The 17,203-nt window shown below is 36.9% G+C and overlaps 1 protein-coding gene across 1 annotated transcript in view; it reads left to right on the plus strand.

Moving 5' to 3' along the window:
- Positions 1 to 17,203, plus strand: part of LOC127232534 (melanoma inhibitory activity protein 2-like) — a 143,687-nt gene that overhangs the window by 46,924 nt on the left and 79,560 nt on the right. Inside the window, 1 exon segment of the mRNA XM_051198651.1 lies at positions 6,047 to 6,106. Within this exon segment, the coding sequence (XP_051054608.1) occupies positions 6,047 to 6,106 (60 nt within the window).

The following is a 17,203-nucleotide window of genomic DNA, read 5'->3' on the forward strand; positions in this document are numbered from 1 at the left end:
GGTCTCTGTACATTTCTCTATAATCATTTTTTATAGAATCCTATAATGGCTCCCTATTTTATGGTATTTCTCTCTCTCTCTTTTTCTCATCTATTCCTTCCCTGACTCAATCTTTCTAGTCTCATGTCATGTGTTTTCCTCTCCTGCCCTTCTCTTTCTCCTAGTCCCCTATGCACTTACTGCCCCACCACTCTGAATATTCTCAGGAGATCTTTTCCTCCCCCCATGAGAGATCATGTATGAATCTCTTAGAAATGTCTTGTATCCTAGTCTCATCACTGGCACTGTAAATTATAAGCCAGTGATCCTTTGCTCTATGTCTAAAATCCATATAAGTGAATAAGTACCATGTCCCTCTTTTTGTTACTGGGTTACCTCATTCAGGATGGTTTCTTCAAGTTCCATCCACTTGACTGCAAAGTTCAATATTACATTCTTTCTTTCTGGCAGAGTAGTAATCCATTGTGTAAATGTGCCACATATTCATTATCTATTCTTCTGTTGAGGGGCATCTAGGTTGCTTCTAGATTCTTGCAATTACAAATAATGCTGCTATGAATATAGTAAACAGATACCTTTTTTGCATGGATGTGGATCATTTGGGTATATGCCTAAGTGTGGGATTGCTGGGTCCTGTGATAGACTGATTCCCATTTTTCCTTAGAATCACCATAATGATCTACAAAATGGCTGTACATGTTTGCACTCCTGACAGCAGTGTAGGGGTTATCCTGTTTCTTCATATCCTCTCCAGCATAAGTTCTCATGGTGTTCCTAATTTTAGTATTTCTGGTAAGATGTTATCTCAAAATTGTTTTGATTTGCATTTCCTTGGTAGCTAAGGATGTTGAGTACTTTCTTAAGAGTCTTGAAGCCTTTTTGATTTCCACAATTGAGATTTCTCTCTTCAGATCTGTGCTCCATTTTTAATAGGTTATTTGGTGTTTGGTGACTAGTTTCTTGAGTTCTTTGTATATTTTGGAGATCGGCCCTCTCTCCGATGTATGATTGGTGAAGATCTTTTCCCAGTCTGTGGGCTGTTGTTGGGTCTTGTCAAGTGTCCTTTGCCTTACAGAAACTTCTCAGTTTCAGGTGCTACCATTTATTAATTGTCTGTGCTAACGGAGGTATGTTAAGAAAGCAGTCTCCTGTACCAATTTTTCAAGGGCACCTCCTACTTTCTCATCTAAGAGGTTCAGTGTGGATGGATTTATGTTGAGGTCCTTGATCCATTTTGACTTGTGTTTTATGTATGGCTATAGACATGGGTCAATTTGCAGTCATCTACAAACTATCATCCAGTTGTGCCAGCACCATTTTTTGAAGATGATTTCCTCTGCTCATTGTATGCTTTTAGGTGTTTTATCAAAAATCAGTTGTTTGTAGGTGTGTGGGTTAATGTCAGGATTTTTTATTTGATTATATAGATCTACTTGTATATTTTTCTGCCAATACCAGGCTGTTTTCAAGAGTACATCTCTATAGTAAAGCTTGAAATCAGAGATGGTCATGCCTCCTGAAGTTCATTTATTGTACAGGGTTGTTTTTTTATACTCAGTCATTTTTTTCTCCATATGAACTTGATTATTATTGTTTTAAGATCAGTGATAAATTGTGTGGGGATTTTGACAGGGATTTCATTGAAACTGAGAATGTTTGTGGTAAGATTTCCATTTTTACTATGTTTATCCTACCTATCCAAGAGCATGGGAGATCTTTCCATTTTCTGGTATCGTCTTTAATTTCTTTCTTTAGAGTCACAAAGTTCTTATTATATAGGTCTTTCTTTTTTTACTTGTTTGGTAAGCTTTACAACAAGATACTTTATGTTGCTTGTGGCTATTGTAAAGGGTGATGTTTCTCTGATTTCTTTCTCTACCTCTTTGTCGTCTGAATAAATTAGGGTTACTGATTTTTTTTAAGTTTATCTTGTATCCTGCTACTTTGCTGAAGGTGTTTGTCAGTGGTAGGAGTTTCTTGGTAGAGTTATTTTGGGTCACTTATGTAAACTATCATGTTACCTGCAAATAGTGACAGATTGACTTCTTCCTTTCCAATTTGTATCCTCTTGATCTCCTTTTGTTGTCTTATTGCTTTAACTAGGACTTCAAGTACATTATTGAAGAGATATTGAGAGTAAGAGAGCAGCATTGTCTTGTTCCTGATTTTAGAGGAATTGCCTTAATCTCTCCACTCTGTTTGATGTTGGCTGTTGGTTTACTGTATATTGCTTTTATTCATTTAGATATGTTCCTGTTATCCCTGATCTCTCCAAGACCTCTATCTCAAAGGTTTTTCAGCATCCAGTGACATGATTACGTTGTTTTCCTTTTTCAGTTTGTTTATATTGTAGATCACATTGATAGATTTTCATATGTTGACCTGTCCCTGTCACCCAGGGATGAAGCCTATTTAGTCATGTTGGATGATTTCTCAGATGTGTTCTTGGATTCGATTTTCCAGTACTTTATTGAGTATTTTTGCATCAATATTCATGAGGAATATTGGTCTTTAGTTCTCTTTTTTTGTTGTGTCTTCTTTTGGCTTAGTTACCAAGGTAATTGTGGCCTTGCAAAAGGAGTCTGGTAATTAACATTCTACTTCTATTCTGTGAAACAATTTGTGGAGTTACGTTATTAGCTTTAGCTGGAATTTATGGTAGAATTCAGCACTGAAGCCATCTGGCCCTGGACTTTTTTTGGTTGGGAGGCTTCCAATGACTGCCTCTATTTCAGTGGGGATTATAGGTATTTTTAAGGTGCTCATCTGTTCTTGATTTAATTTTAGTTAGTGATAGTTATTGAGAAATTTGTCCATTTACTTTGAGTTTTTAAATTTTCTGGAGCATAGGGTTTCAAAGTATGACCTGAAACTTGTCTGGATTTCCCCAGTGTCGGTTGTTATGTCTCCTTTCTTGTTTCTGATTTTGTTATTTTGTGTATTCTCTCTCTGCTTTTGTGTTAGTTTGGATAAAGATTTGTCTATCTTGTTCATTTCCTCAAAAAGTGAACTCTTTATTGCATTGAGTTTTGTATTGTTTTCCAAGATTCTACTTTATTGATTTCAGCCCTCAAATTATTTCCTTGCTTCTATACCTCTGGGGTGAGTTTGCTTCTTTTTGTTCTAGGGCTTTCAGTTTTGCTGTTAATTCTCTAATGTGACTATTCTCAGTTTTCTTCATATGGGCACTTAGCGCAATGAACTTCCCTCATAGCACTCTTTCAAGGTGTCCGATAAGTTCGCATATGTTGTGTCCTCATTCTTGTTGAATTCTAGGAAGTCCTCCATTTCTTTCATTATTTCTTCTGTGATCCAGGTGCAATTGTGCACTGTTCAGTTTCTGTGAGTTTGTAGGATTTCTGCGAGGTGTGTTGTTGTTGAATTCCAGCTTGAAAGCATGGCGGTCTGATAAAATACAGGGGACTATTCCAATTTTTTGTATCTGTTGAGGTTTGTTATGTGGTCGATTTTAGGGAAGGTTCCATGTGGAGCAGAGAGGAAGGTACATTCTTTTGCGTTTGGTTGGAATGTTCTATAGATGACTGCTAAACCCAATTGAGACATAACTTCTGTTAGTTCTTTTGATTATTTGTTAAGTTTGTATCTGGTGGAAATGTCTAGTGGTGAGATTGGGGTGTTGAATTATCACACTGTGAGTATGTGAGGTTTTATGTAAACTTTGAGTTTTAGTAGTGCTTCTCTTACAAATGTGGGTGCCTTTGTATTTGGGACATATATGTCCAGAATTGAGATTTTGTGCTGATGGGTTTCTCTACGATGAATACGAAATGACTTTATTCATCTGTTTTGATTGATTTTGGTTAAAAATCTAACTTATTACATATTAGGAGAGCCACACCTGCTTGTTTCTTGGGTCCATTTGATTGGAAGTTCTTTTCACTACCCTTTGCTATGGGTTAATGTTTGCTTTTGAAGCTTATCTGTGTTTCTTGTATTCAGCAGAAAGATGGATTCTGTCCTGCTATCCATTTAGCCTGTGTCATTTTATATGTGATTTAATACCATTAATGTTGAGGGAAAGTAAGTACCATTGATTGTTAATGCTTATTTGCTTTAGATATTTTGTTGGCCATGGTATTCTGAATATATTTGCCCTGTTTTTAAGTTGGGTTCTGATGAATTGGGGTCATCTATTGCCTATGTCTTCATGAGCCTAGATAACTTCCTTGTGTTGGAGTTTTCATTACAGAAGTTTCTGTAGGCCTGGATATGTAGATATGTATTGTGAAAATCTGGCTGATTCTTTTTTTCTGTCTATAGTGATTGGGAGTTTTGCTGGCATAGTATCCTGGGGTGGCATCCATGGACTTTTAGCACTTTTAGAACCACATATCCAGGACCTATGGTCCTTGAGAGTTTCCATGGAAAAGTCCGGTGTAATTTTGACTGGTCTGCCTTTATATGTTACCTGGTCTTTTTTCTTTGCTGCTCTTAAAATTCTTTCTTCATTCATATGTTTGATTATATGTGTCGAGGGGTTCTTTTTCCTTGGTCCAGTTTATTTGTTGTTCGATATGCTTCTTGTATTTTCATGGACGTATCCTTTCCAACTTGGATAAGTTTTCTTCATTGATTTTGTTGAACATGATTTCTGCCCCTTTGAGCTGGGCTTTTTCAAGTTCTTCTATACATATTATTGATAGAGTTGGCCTTTTCACAGTGTCCAACATTTCTTGGGTGTTTTCTGTTAAGGAGTTGTTGGAGTTAAGATTTTCTTTGGTCAATGAATCATTTCCTCCTGTTTATCTTCAGTGCCCGAGATTCTCTCTTACATCTCTTGGTTTTTGTTGGTTATGCTTACATCTATAGTTCTTATTATTTGTGCAATTTTTCTATTTCCAGCATTCCCTCAGTTTGTGTTTTCTTGATTGTCTCTATTTCAGTTTTCAGGTTTTGAACTGTTGGAATTATTTCCTTCATCTGTTTTTTTCTTGACTTTTCTTACTTTCTTTAAGAAATTTGTTCATTTTTTTCCATTTTTTTTGCATATTTTTCCTTTCATTTCTCTAAGGGATTTTCTCGTATAGTCTCTGAGTGCCTCTGTCATTTTTATGACGATATTTTCTAAGTCCTCCTCTTCTGCTTCATCTGCTTTCAAGTCTTCAGGTCTAGTAGTTGGTGTAGATTCCCTAGATTCTGATGACTTCCTTCTTGTCTTTCTATTGTTAGGTGTTTTCTTGTATTGTCACCTTACCTTCACTTCTTCCAATGGGTACATGTGGGGTTTCTCTCCTGTTTATGCTACTCCCCCAGTGGGCTTAAGTGTGTCAGGAGTTCGATGTCTGTATCTCTGTGTGGTCCAAACTCTCTAGGAGCTTACCTCTCAGGCAGGGGCCTGGCAATTGGGGTCAATGATCAGGTAGGCAGGGACTCAGTTGTCCAGCATGGATAGTCTGGTCTCTGGCAGAGGCCTGGCTATTTAGGTATCAGGCAGAGGCCAGGCGATGGGATTCAAAGATTATGCAGGAGGGGACTTGATGTGGTTTAGTGTGCTCAGAATAGATCCAGGAAGTTCCCTGAAGTTGGCGGGATTATTGGACCTGCTCTGTGGTCCAGTGCTCAATGAAAGCAGTGGGACAGTGGCCTAGTTAGGGCACAGGTTGGGGTGAGGGCAGATTCTGGGTGGGTGGTTTGTGGATCAAAGTTCTAGGAGTGTTCTCGATGGCTACTGGATGTAGGTGGGAGCTACATTCAGGGCTAACCCGGAAGTTTCCAGGGAAGGGTATGGCAGGGATTGGACCTGAACTGGTCCCAGATTCACCTCCAGCAGGGTCCCGGTCATGAGGGCCAAAGATCAGGTAGGCGGGGACTCAGGGTGGTCCTGCATGGATAGGCATTCTGGGAGAGGTCTGGCACTCCAGCAGAAGTCAGGAGATGGGGGTCACTGAAAGAAGCATGGTGATGGGGGTGAAAAAAGATAAGTGCAGATTCTTAACCTGTTTTTAGTCGTGAAGTTATATGCCATCATGCTCTAGACATTTGAGATTTTATAGATATAGTTTCAAAATCTATTATTTTCTTCAAGCTGGAAGCTCGTGCTTTGGAAAGAAACGTCAATGAATTAAAGAGAAAAAATGCTCTGATGAGACAAAAGTAAGTATTCATAAGAATACTTTATTTGAAATAGTTTCTTCATTGTGTAATGCTTGTATAAATATATTTTTTTAAAATAAATGTAGTAAATTTCATAATGTTATAAAATATCTGGTCAGTTTTAGTACTATGAAGTTTAATTTGTGTGAAATACTTTTGTTTGGTTAGTTCAGGGACACTTCAAGATGCTTTTACAAATCACACTATTAAAAGTGTCAGGTAAAAACATTACAGAATGATGAGTGTAGAAAAAACAAGAGTGGGCAAAAGAAAGGATGCCTTTCTGACACTGTGATGCTTTCTCAGAGTACTTCATTCCTAGTAAATAAAGCTGTTCTATTTCAAGTCTAAGAAACAGGAATTAAGTAGCACTTTTTTAGAAATGTAACACTTAAAGATACAAACTTTAGAAATGCAATAGTCTCCTCATTTAGTGGAATTTTAAATTTTACAAGGGGAAGTGTGGGTAACTCAGAGCAGTTCTGCACTGTTGCCCTGACCTTTTCCTTTCAGAGTCAGTTAAAGCCCCTGCCTCAGTTTCCTTAGTCATAAAATGACACATTTCTACTAGTTTATCTAGTATGTTCTACTTCATGAATGTATGTATACTCTGTAAGATAGCACTCAACCAAGTACAATTTATAGAAACATCCAGTTGTAAACATGAGCACCTCTAAGAAGAAGCCAGACCTCCATAAGAAGTGTGGAACTGTAGAAATGGATCTGGGCAGATCAGTGGTTGTTCTTTTTCTTTTTTTTTTTTTTTTTTTCAGCAGATTTTGAGCTTGGAACTGCTTTGGAATTGGCCTTTGCCTAAAATGTGGTGTTTCTTTCTGATGAGTAACATAGATATATTTGTTTTTTGTTTGCAGACTAACTAAAGCAGGATATTCACCTGATTTTATAAAGACAGCATTTGGCAGAGGTAGTGTTTTTTATAACCCATATTTTAAATACATATCATGTATCCATATATATTGTATATAATAGTTTAGTTTAGTTTAAATTAACATTTTCACCCAACAGTATTTAGGATTTTGTAGTGGTGATTTTATTTGAAATTGTTTCATTAACTCTGGGTTTTGGCTTATTAGCATTAATGAAAATGACTGATACCTCATTTTCTCAGGGAAATGTCCTGACAGGTCCTTTAAAGGCACAGTGCTATTAATAAGGTACCATTAGTTATTTTTGGGGAGAATGAATGAGAAGTATTTAAGTGGAATAGCATTGTGACTACATATTAACAATACTTTAAGAATTTTTGAATGGTTATTTTAATTATCAAGCAAATTTCAGAGTATTGATTTAAAAGTTAAGACAAGGTCTAGAGTTTGATGACTGTAATAATCCCAGGGAGCTTAGCCCTTCAAAGATGTATTTAGTACCTCTGCTGGTGATTTACTAAGTTAGCATTTTAATGACTTCCAAAGAGCTAATCATTTGCATTGTGCTTTCCAGTTGAAGTGGAATTAAAGAGAAATCTTCATGGGTAGAATATACCTTCAACTACCTATGGACGTCAGCAATCATTTTGAGAGTCATATTTCACTAAAATGTAAATATATATTACACTGCAAATATTGAAGACTTCAAGTAGTAACAATGCTTGGAGTGGGACAAATATATAGACGATGCCACTATGATGGGTCAACCATGCTTTGATCGTCTCTGTAGACCATTTGTTGGGATGGTACACACTCTGTAAGATTTACTGTACTTGAAACAGGAATTCCCTGGTGTTTAATTTCCTTTTGTTGCTGATTTTGTTGATTTTTTTTTTTTACCTTTGGAAGCATAATCACAATTGGGAATGATGAATTTGTAAAATGATAGGGGTCTCAGTCATCTGGATTATATATTGAATACATGGTGATATTTGAGTCTTTAACTTGAAGAATTCAAAAGTAATTTCTGATTCTCCACAGTATTTTATGAATTTGTTTACTTTTATAATCTGACTTTTACTTGGGCAGTGTTGGTGTATGGCTTTAGTCCTAGCACTTGGGAGGCAAAGACATGTAGATCTCTGATTTTGTGTCTAGCCTGGTCTACAGAGTGATTTCCAGGATAGCCAGAGCTACACACAGAGAGATGCTCTTTCAAAAAACTAAAAATCAAAACAAAATAAAACCTCCCAAACTGTGTCTCCCAAACTGTGTGACTAGAACATTTCATGGTTGGCCATGACCTATGTGGCTCTGACTTAAATCAAGCACTTTCACATTGCAAACCTTCATGTATGTAGTAGGGTTTTTTTCCCCCCGGCGCCTGGGCCCACCACCACCCTAGCCCCAAATAACACACAGAGACTCTATATTTGATATAATGCTGTTGGCCAGGTACTAGTTTCTTATTGGCTAGTTCTGTCTTAAGTATTAACCCATTTCTGTTAATCTAAGAATTTCCAAGTGGTTTCATCTTACGGGGAATGGGGCCGGCATCTGGTCTCCCCAGTCTCTCCATGCTGACTCCTCCTTACTACTTCCTGGAATCCTTCTTGTCTCCTAGTACTACCTGTCTTGCTTTCCTATTGACCAACAATACTTTATTCATTAACCAGTATGATAAGGTGATGGGAGATGTCACTCTGTAAATACGTTTATCATACTGGTTAAGTTGGATTATTGGGAAGTATATGGTCACAAATTTCCAAAAATATCTGTGTATGTTGTCAGACACGTTTGAATCGTACTCTGAGTCAAAAAGGGAAATCATTTTCATTTTCAGGTAATTGGGTATGCATACCCAATTCCAGGCCAGCTAGGGGTACATAATGAAACCATTTCAGAAAACAAAATAAAATGCAACACAAAAAATGACAAGCTAACAAAGAAACACAAAAAGCATATGCACATCATCCTCCCTCAATCCTATAGTGACTCCTAAATACCAACAGCAACCTTTGTTTAACTTGTGTGGCTATATACAGTAGATAATAGTTTGGCATTGTGTGTGGTTCTGTTGTTTTTTGTTTCGGTTTTATGTAAAATACATCTTGAGAGTTGTGTTATTTACCCAGGTAAAATTTCTCTAGAGCTTGTATCCTGCCTTCCACATTGAACATATAAATATAAAAATAAGCACCATTCCACTCAAACTTATGACCTTCCTATTTTAAAAATCAGAATTGTTTTTGAGATGAACAGGTGACTCAGCTTTTAAAAGCACATATTGCTGTTGCAGAGGACCTGAGTTCAGTTCCTAGCACACATATTGAATAGCTCAAGGTCCATGTAAACTTCATCTTTAGAGGATCCAATGCCTCTGGCCTCATTGGCCACTGTACCTTTCATGGACATGACCCCCATGTTGATAGAAAGGTAGAAAGAAAGAATAAGAGGAAGAAAGAAAGAAAGACACACACACACACACACACACACACACACACACACACACGCCAATTTAAAAAGAAAACCTTGAAAATATCAGAATTCTTTACATAGGTGTAAAGCTGAGGGAATTCAAGGTGTGAGTATTTATATATGCACCTTATGCTGTTATTTTAATAAACTTCTAATTTGTTGAAAAGCTTCAAAAACACCATGCTCTGTTCAAATCTGTGCAGTGTTCAGGGCACATATTAGACATAAGCTGACAGACAGTAGGATAACACGATGAGAGCTGTTGAATGTGATTCTGACTTATGGTTCAGCTAATTGGATCTGCATTTAAGACTGCTGTTATTATCATTGTCATTATTATTATTATTATTATTATTATTATTATTATTATTTTCTTTTAGATGTCGATCCCAGTTCTCTCCCTCTCCCTCCCTCCCTACCTCTTACCCTCTCTCCCCCTTCACATGTACCCTGACCACCCTCCCCTCCCATCCCCCCACCCAATTCCACATGTGGGGCAATGACATCCAGGTGGGGACATATAAATCTGTCAAGTCATTTGAAGTAGGGACTAGGACTTCTTTCCTGTCTCTAGGTTAAGGGAGTGCCCTCCATGGGAACATGGGTCTCAGCTAGAAGGACTACCCAGTCTAAGGGACCTCAGGCAGTGGAACCAGGATGTATTCCTGGTGCACAAAAGAACCTTGTATATACAACTGCTGTTTTAATTATTCCAGAGCACTTCCCATATGGTCCCTATATACTGTGCTGACCTTCACTGAAAGGAGCTATTCTCTCTCCTCCAACTGTGTTGGAGGGTCTATTCAGAACCTCACCTTTCCTTCAAGAGGGAGGAGGAGGAAGCATAGTATTTAAACATTTTCATTACTCTAAAATCTCCCTTATGTTATCTTTTCATCTCACTTTACCTTTAAAATAATCTGTGAGTAGACATTTGTGAAGTATAGGCACTGCTTTTACTTATATTTCTAGAGAAAATTTTTTTGGGTAAATAACACAACTGCTTGTAATTATAGACTTACTTATTTTTTTAAACCGGGTAAATAATGTTAGACCAGATATGGTAGCACATCCCTTTAATTCTAGCAGTTGAGGTGCAGAAGCAGGAGGATTTCTGTGAGCGTGAGGGCAGCCTCATCTACAGAGTGAGTTCCAGGCCATTCTGAGAATTGCTTAGTAAGACTCTACCTCAAAAACAACCAAACAGCAAAATCCTTTGTAGCTCCTTGTTCTGATCTGTATTCTTCTTCCACACAGTTTAAGGCAAGTGTCCACCCGAACTATGGAAATTCAGGAATCCAGAGTGCTCTCAATGACACTGTGGGTGTATGTAGCACTCAAAACTTTGTGAATTTTGAAGCATTTCATAGAGCAGATTTTAAATTTTTGATGTTCAACACTTAAGGTCTATAAACACACATCTCTCTCTCTCTCTCTGTCTCTGTCTCTCTCTCTCTCTCTCTCTCTATATATATATATATATATATATATATATATATATATATATATATATATATATATTCTTCATCCTGTTTGACTCTGGCACCCTTTAGTCCTAAATGAATACACAGATGGTATATTGGGTATACAACAGTTGGCTGGTGGTTGGGCTTCTTATTGGCTATCTCTGTCTTAATTATTAACCCATTTCTATAATCATGTATTTCCACCTGGATTTGGCTTATGGGAGAATTCTTCATCCTGTTACTTCTTTGGTGCACTAAATCACTATCCCTCCACCTGTGTTTTGCAGCATTCTCATCTTGTAGTCCTGCCTATATTTTCTGGCTGGCCAATCAATCAATCATTATTTTATTCATCAACCAATAAGACAAAATATATACAGAAGGAATTCCCAGATCATATAAAATTGCAAACACAGTGCCAGGCACTTCCAATAAGGAATACTCAACCTACACTGGATAACGAGGAGTTATACTACATAAAACCTTTAAAGAATATATAAGATAGAGCAGTGTAACCAGCATTATTGCTTGAAGAAGCAAGATCAGAATGTAGAAATATAATTTGTGTGGGGCATTTTTGTGAGTGCTTAAAGAAAGCAAGGTAATCCAAGAAAAAATATCAAAGAGTTGAAGGAACAGTTCAAGACATGAAAACAGAAATAGAGACAATAAAGAAAACACAAACTGAAGGAATGCTGGAAATAGAAAAAGTGGGCAAATGATCAGGAACTACAGACTCAAGAAAAACCAACAGAATACAAGAGAGTGAAGAGAGAATCTCAGGGGCTGAAGATAAACTAGAGAAAATAGATACATCGACCAAAGAAAATCATAAGTCCAATAAATCCTTAACACAAAACATCCAGGAAATGTGGGACACTGGTTAAAGCAAAAGATAAGACTAATGGGTGTAGAAGAAGGTGAAGAAGCCCAGTTCAAAGGTGTGGAAAACATGTTCAACAAAATCGTTGAAGAAAAATTTCCCAATCTGAATAAGGACTTGCCCATAAAAGCACAAGAAGAAAACCCAACACCAAATAGACTGGACCAAAGAATAAAGACCTCACAACACATAGTAATCAATGCACCTAACATACAGAAAAAAGAAAGAATATTAAGAGCAGCAGGAGAAAAATTTCAGATAACATATAAAGGTAGAATGATCAAAATTACACTTAAATTCTCCATGGAAATTCTCAAGATCAGAATGTCCTGGGTAGATGTTCTACAAGTATGAGAGTCCACAGATGCCTGACAAGGCTACTATACCCAGCAAAACTCTCAATCATTATAGATAGAGGTAACAACATATTTAATGACAGAGCTGGATTTTCACAATGAATATCTCCAAATCCAGCCCTATAGAAATTTCTGGAACGAAAACTCCAACCCAAGGAAGTAAACTATGCTCACAAAGACATAAGTAATAGATAATCCCAATTCACCAAAACCAAAGTTAAAGCATGGATAATATATTCACAATACCAGCACCTACAAAAAATCTAAAACAAATAAGCATTAACAATCAGTGGTCCTTATTATCCCTTAACATTAATGGTCTTAACTCACCTATGGAAATTCACAGGATAAAAGAATGGATACAAAGACAGAATTGATGGTTTTGCTGCATACAAAAAAACACATCTAAGTTTCAAAGACAGACATTCCCTCAGGGTAAAGGGTTGGGAGAAGATCTTCCAATGAAGTGGACCCAAGAAGCCAGCAGGTATAGCTATCCTAATACCTAACATGTTAGACATCACACCAAAATCAATCAAATGAGATGAAAACAGTCATTTCATTTTCATCATAGGAGAAATCCATCAGGGCAAATTCTCAATTCTGAACATCTATGCCCCAAATACAAAGGCACCCACATTCGTAAAAGAAACTCTACTAAATCTTGAAGCTCATGTAAAACCTCATCCACTCCTAGTGGGACACTTCAGCACTCCACTCATACCACTAGACAGGACCACCATACAAAAACTTGATAAAGAATCAAGAACTAACAGAAGCTATGTCTACATTGGGTTTAAGATACATCTACAGAACATTACAACCAAACACAAATAATATACCTTCCTCTCAAATCCATATTGAACCATCTCTACAATCAACCACATACTAGGCCACATAAAAAACCCTCACCAAATTAAAAAAAGAAATTGGAATATTCCTATGTATCTTATCAGACCACCATGCTTTAAAGCTAGAATTCAACCACAACACAAATCTCGAAGAAACCCTACAAACTCATGGAAACTGAACAATGTCCAATTGGACCATTCCTGGTCAAGAAGATATAAAGAAAGAAATGGATGACTTCTTAGAATTCAATGACAATGAGGACACAACATACACAAACTCATGTTAAACATTGAAAAGATTTCTACGAGTCAATCTCCTCGACATGTAAAATAATAAAAAAAAAAAAAAAAAAAAAAAAAACGCTTTGACTCCAAAATTTAAGTTGAAGAACAAGTTACTGGGGAAAAGGATTTCTATTTTTGTTTCCACAGAAAATGAAAAGATGTGGATTCCTTCCAGACTAATGTGGTTTGATCACGCCAGACCGCCTGAAACAGAGTACAAGCTGATCCTACATTCAAAACAGCTGGACAAAACAGCCCTACAGACTACAGCTAGGATATCTGAATCTTCTTCGAATCCCCCAAGACAGCGCCCCTTATCAGCAGGAAGTAGTTTGGAAAGAACGACGCCCAAATTCCCAAATATTGTGTATAAATGTTTGTTTTCATTTAATTGGACTTTGTTATATAAAATTAAAAAAATAAATAAATAAATAAAAGAAAAGATTTCTACGAAGGATGGAAGTTCATTTCATAAGAGCCCATATAAAGAAAACTGAGGATAGTCACATTAGAGAATTAATAGCACAGCTAACAGACTTAGAACAAAAAGAAGCAAAGTCACCCCAGAGTAGATGCCAGGGAATAATCAATTCGAGGGCACAAATCAATAGAGACAAGGAAAATGATACAAAACATCAATGCAACAAAGGGTTTTTTTTTTTTTTTTTTTTTTTTTTTAAGAAACTCAACCAGATAGACAAACCTTTATCCAAACTAAACTGAAAAGCAGAGAGAGAACACACAAATTAACAAAATCAGAAACAAAAAGGTGGACATAATAACAGACACTGAGGAAGTGAAGACAATTTTCAGGTTGTACTTTAAAAACCTATACTCCACAAAATTTGAAAATTCATTGGAAATGGAGAAATTTCTGGATAACTATCACTTACCAAAAGGAAATCAAGAACAGATAAGCAACTTAAACTGACCAATACCGTCAATGAAATTTAGGCAGTCAATGAAAGCCTCCCAACAAAATAAGGCCGAGGGCCTGTTGGCATTTGTGCAGAATTCTACCAGCAAATCAAAAAGGAACTAATACCAATACTCCTCAAATTGTTTCACACAATAGAGACAAAATGTTCATTCCCAAACATTTTTTTCAAGGCCACAGTTACCTTGGTACCATAGACACACAAAGACACAACTAAGAAAGAGAAGGATAGACCAATATCCCTCATGAACATAGATGCAAAAATACTCAATAAAATACTGGCAAATCAAATCCAAGAACACATCAGAGAAATTATCCAACATGACCAACAGGCTTCATCCCTGTGTTGCAGGGATGGGTGAACATATAAAAGTCGATTGATGTAATACACCATATAAACAAAGGTGAAAAAAAAAAAAAACAGGGTTTACTGAAAAAGCCTTTTTCACATTCCAATACCCTTACATGATAAAGGGCTTGGAGAGATCAAGGATAACAGGAACATACCTAAACATGATAAAAGCATATATATTAAATCAACAGCCAACATCAAACTGAATGGATAGAACCTTAATGCAATTCCTCTAAAACCAGGAACAACACAAGGCTACACTTTCTCTCCATATTGCTTCAATATTGTACTTGATGTTCTAGCTAAAGGAATAAGACAAAAAATGAGATCAAGGGGATACAAATTGGAAAGGAATAAGCCAAAATTTAACTATTTGCAGATATATTACAGTATACATAAGTGACCCAAAAATTTCTATCAGGGAACTCCTACAGCTAATAAACACCTTCAGCAAACTACCATTATACAAGATCAACTAAAAAAAAAATCTGTTGCCCTACTGTATACAGAGGACAATGGGACTGACATAGAAAACAGAGAAACATCAACCTTTACCATAACCGTAAACAACATAAAGTATCTTGGGGTAATGCTTAACAAACAAGTGAAAGACCTATATATCAAGAACTGTTTATTTAAACCAATAAATTTCAGAAGATACCACAAAATGGAAAGATCTCCCATGCTCTTGGATAGATAGGATAAGCATAGTAAAAATGGAAATCTTACTAAAAGCAATCTACAGATTGAATGCAATCCCCATCAATATCCGCACAATTCTTCACCGACCATGAAAGGATAATAATCAAATTTATATAGAAAAACAAAAGACCCAGGATAGCCAAACAACCCTGTACAACAAAGGAACTTTAGGAGGCATCACCATCCCTGACTTTAATCCCTGACTAGAGCTATATTCATGAAAACAGCCTAGTATTGGCAGAAAAATATACAAGTAGATCAAAGTAATCAAATCAAAAATCTTGATATTAACCCACACACCTATGAACACATGATTTTTGACAAAACAGCTAAAAGTATACAATGGGAGCAGGAAAGCATCTTCAACAAATGATAGTGTGTAGAAGACTGCAGATAGACCCATATCTATAGCCTTGCACAAAACTCAAATCCAAATGGATCAAGGACATCAACATAAATCCAGCCACACTGAATATCTTTGAAGAGAAAGTGGTAGGTACCCTTGAAGAAACTGGTACAGTAGATTCATTCCTAAACATAAATCTAGTAGCACAGACTCTGAGATCAACAATTAATACATGGAACTTTCTCAAGCTGAGAAGCTTCTGTAAGCCAAAGGACACAGTTGACAAGACCAAAAGGCAGCACACACTGTGGGGAAATATCTTCACCAACCTTACATCTGACATAGGGCTCATCTCCAAAATATACAAATAACTCAAGAAACTAGTCACCCAAACACCAAATAACTCTATTAAAAAAGGAGTATAGAACTGAAGAGAGAATTCTCAATAGAGGAAATCAAAAAGCCTGCAAGACACTTAAGCAAGTGCTCAACATCCTTAGCTATTAGTGAAATGCAAATCAAAACAACTCTGAGATACCATCTTTCTCCTGCAAGAATGGCTACAATCAGGAACACTAATGAGAACTTATGCTGGAGAGGATGTGGAGAAAAGGGAGTACTCCTACATTGCTGTTGGGATTGGAAACTTGTACAGCCATTTTGGAGATCTTCATCACAGTTCCTTAGTAAAATGCGAATTGGTCTACCACAGGACCTGGCAATCTTACTCTTATGCATATACCCAAATGATCCACATCCATGCAACAAAAAATGTGTTTAACTATGTTCATAGCAGCATTATTTGTAATAGCAAGAACCTGGAAGCATCCTAGATGTCCCTCCAATGAAGAATGGATGAAGAAGATGTGGGACATTTACACAATGGAATACTGCTTTGTGGAAAAAATAACAATGGAATCTTGAAAATCACAGGCAAATGGATGGAACTTGAAGGAAACCTCCTGAATGAGGTAACCCAGTCAGCAAAATAAGAACATGGTATGTATTCGCTCATATATATATTTTCGACATAGAGCAAAGGATCACCAGCCTATATTTCATAATGCCAGAAACTAGAATACAAGGATGATTCTAAGAGATTCATACAAGTTCCCTCATAGAAGGGGAAAAGAACTAGATCTTCTTAGCATATTGGGAGTGTGGGGGGTGTGAGTGGAGAGGATGCCAGAATAAAGAGTAGGGGAGGAGAGAGAAAATCAGGTGGGACTAGGAAGATTTAGCCTGGGGAGGGAAAGACAAAAGAAAGATAGAGTGTGAGAGAGCATGAGAGAGAGAGATAGAGAGAGAGAGAAAGAGATAAGAGCATAAATGAAACATTTATTTGAAGTGGCTCACTTATATTTTCAGAGATTCAGTCCATTTTCATCATGGCATATAAAATGCTGGTGTACAGGTAGTTGCGCGTCTGGAGAACGAGCTGAGAATCCTACATTCTGTAGGCAATAGGAAGTCTATTGAAATTCTGGAAGGTATTATGAGCATAGGAAACCTCTAAGCCTGCCCACACAGTGTCACCCTCCCTCCA

Source organism: Phodopus roborovskii, unplaced genomic scaffold, assembly GCF_943737965.1.
Source record: "Phodopus roborovskii unplaced genomic scaffold, PHOROB, whole genome shotgun sequence".
Taxonomy (NCBI): Eukaryota; Metazoa; Chordata; class Mammalia; order Rodentia; family Cricetidae; genus Phodopus; species Phodopus roborovskii.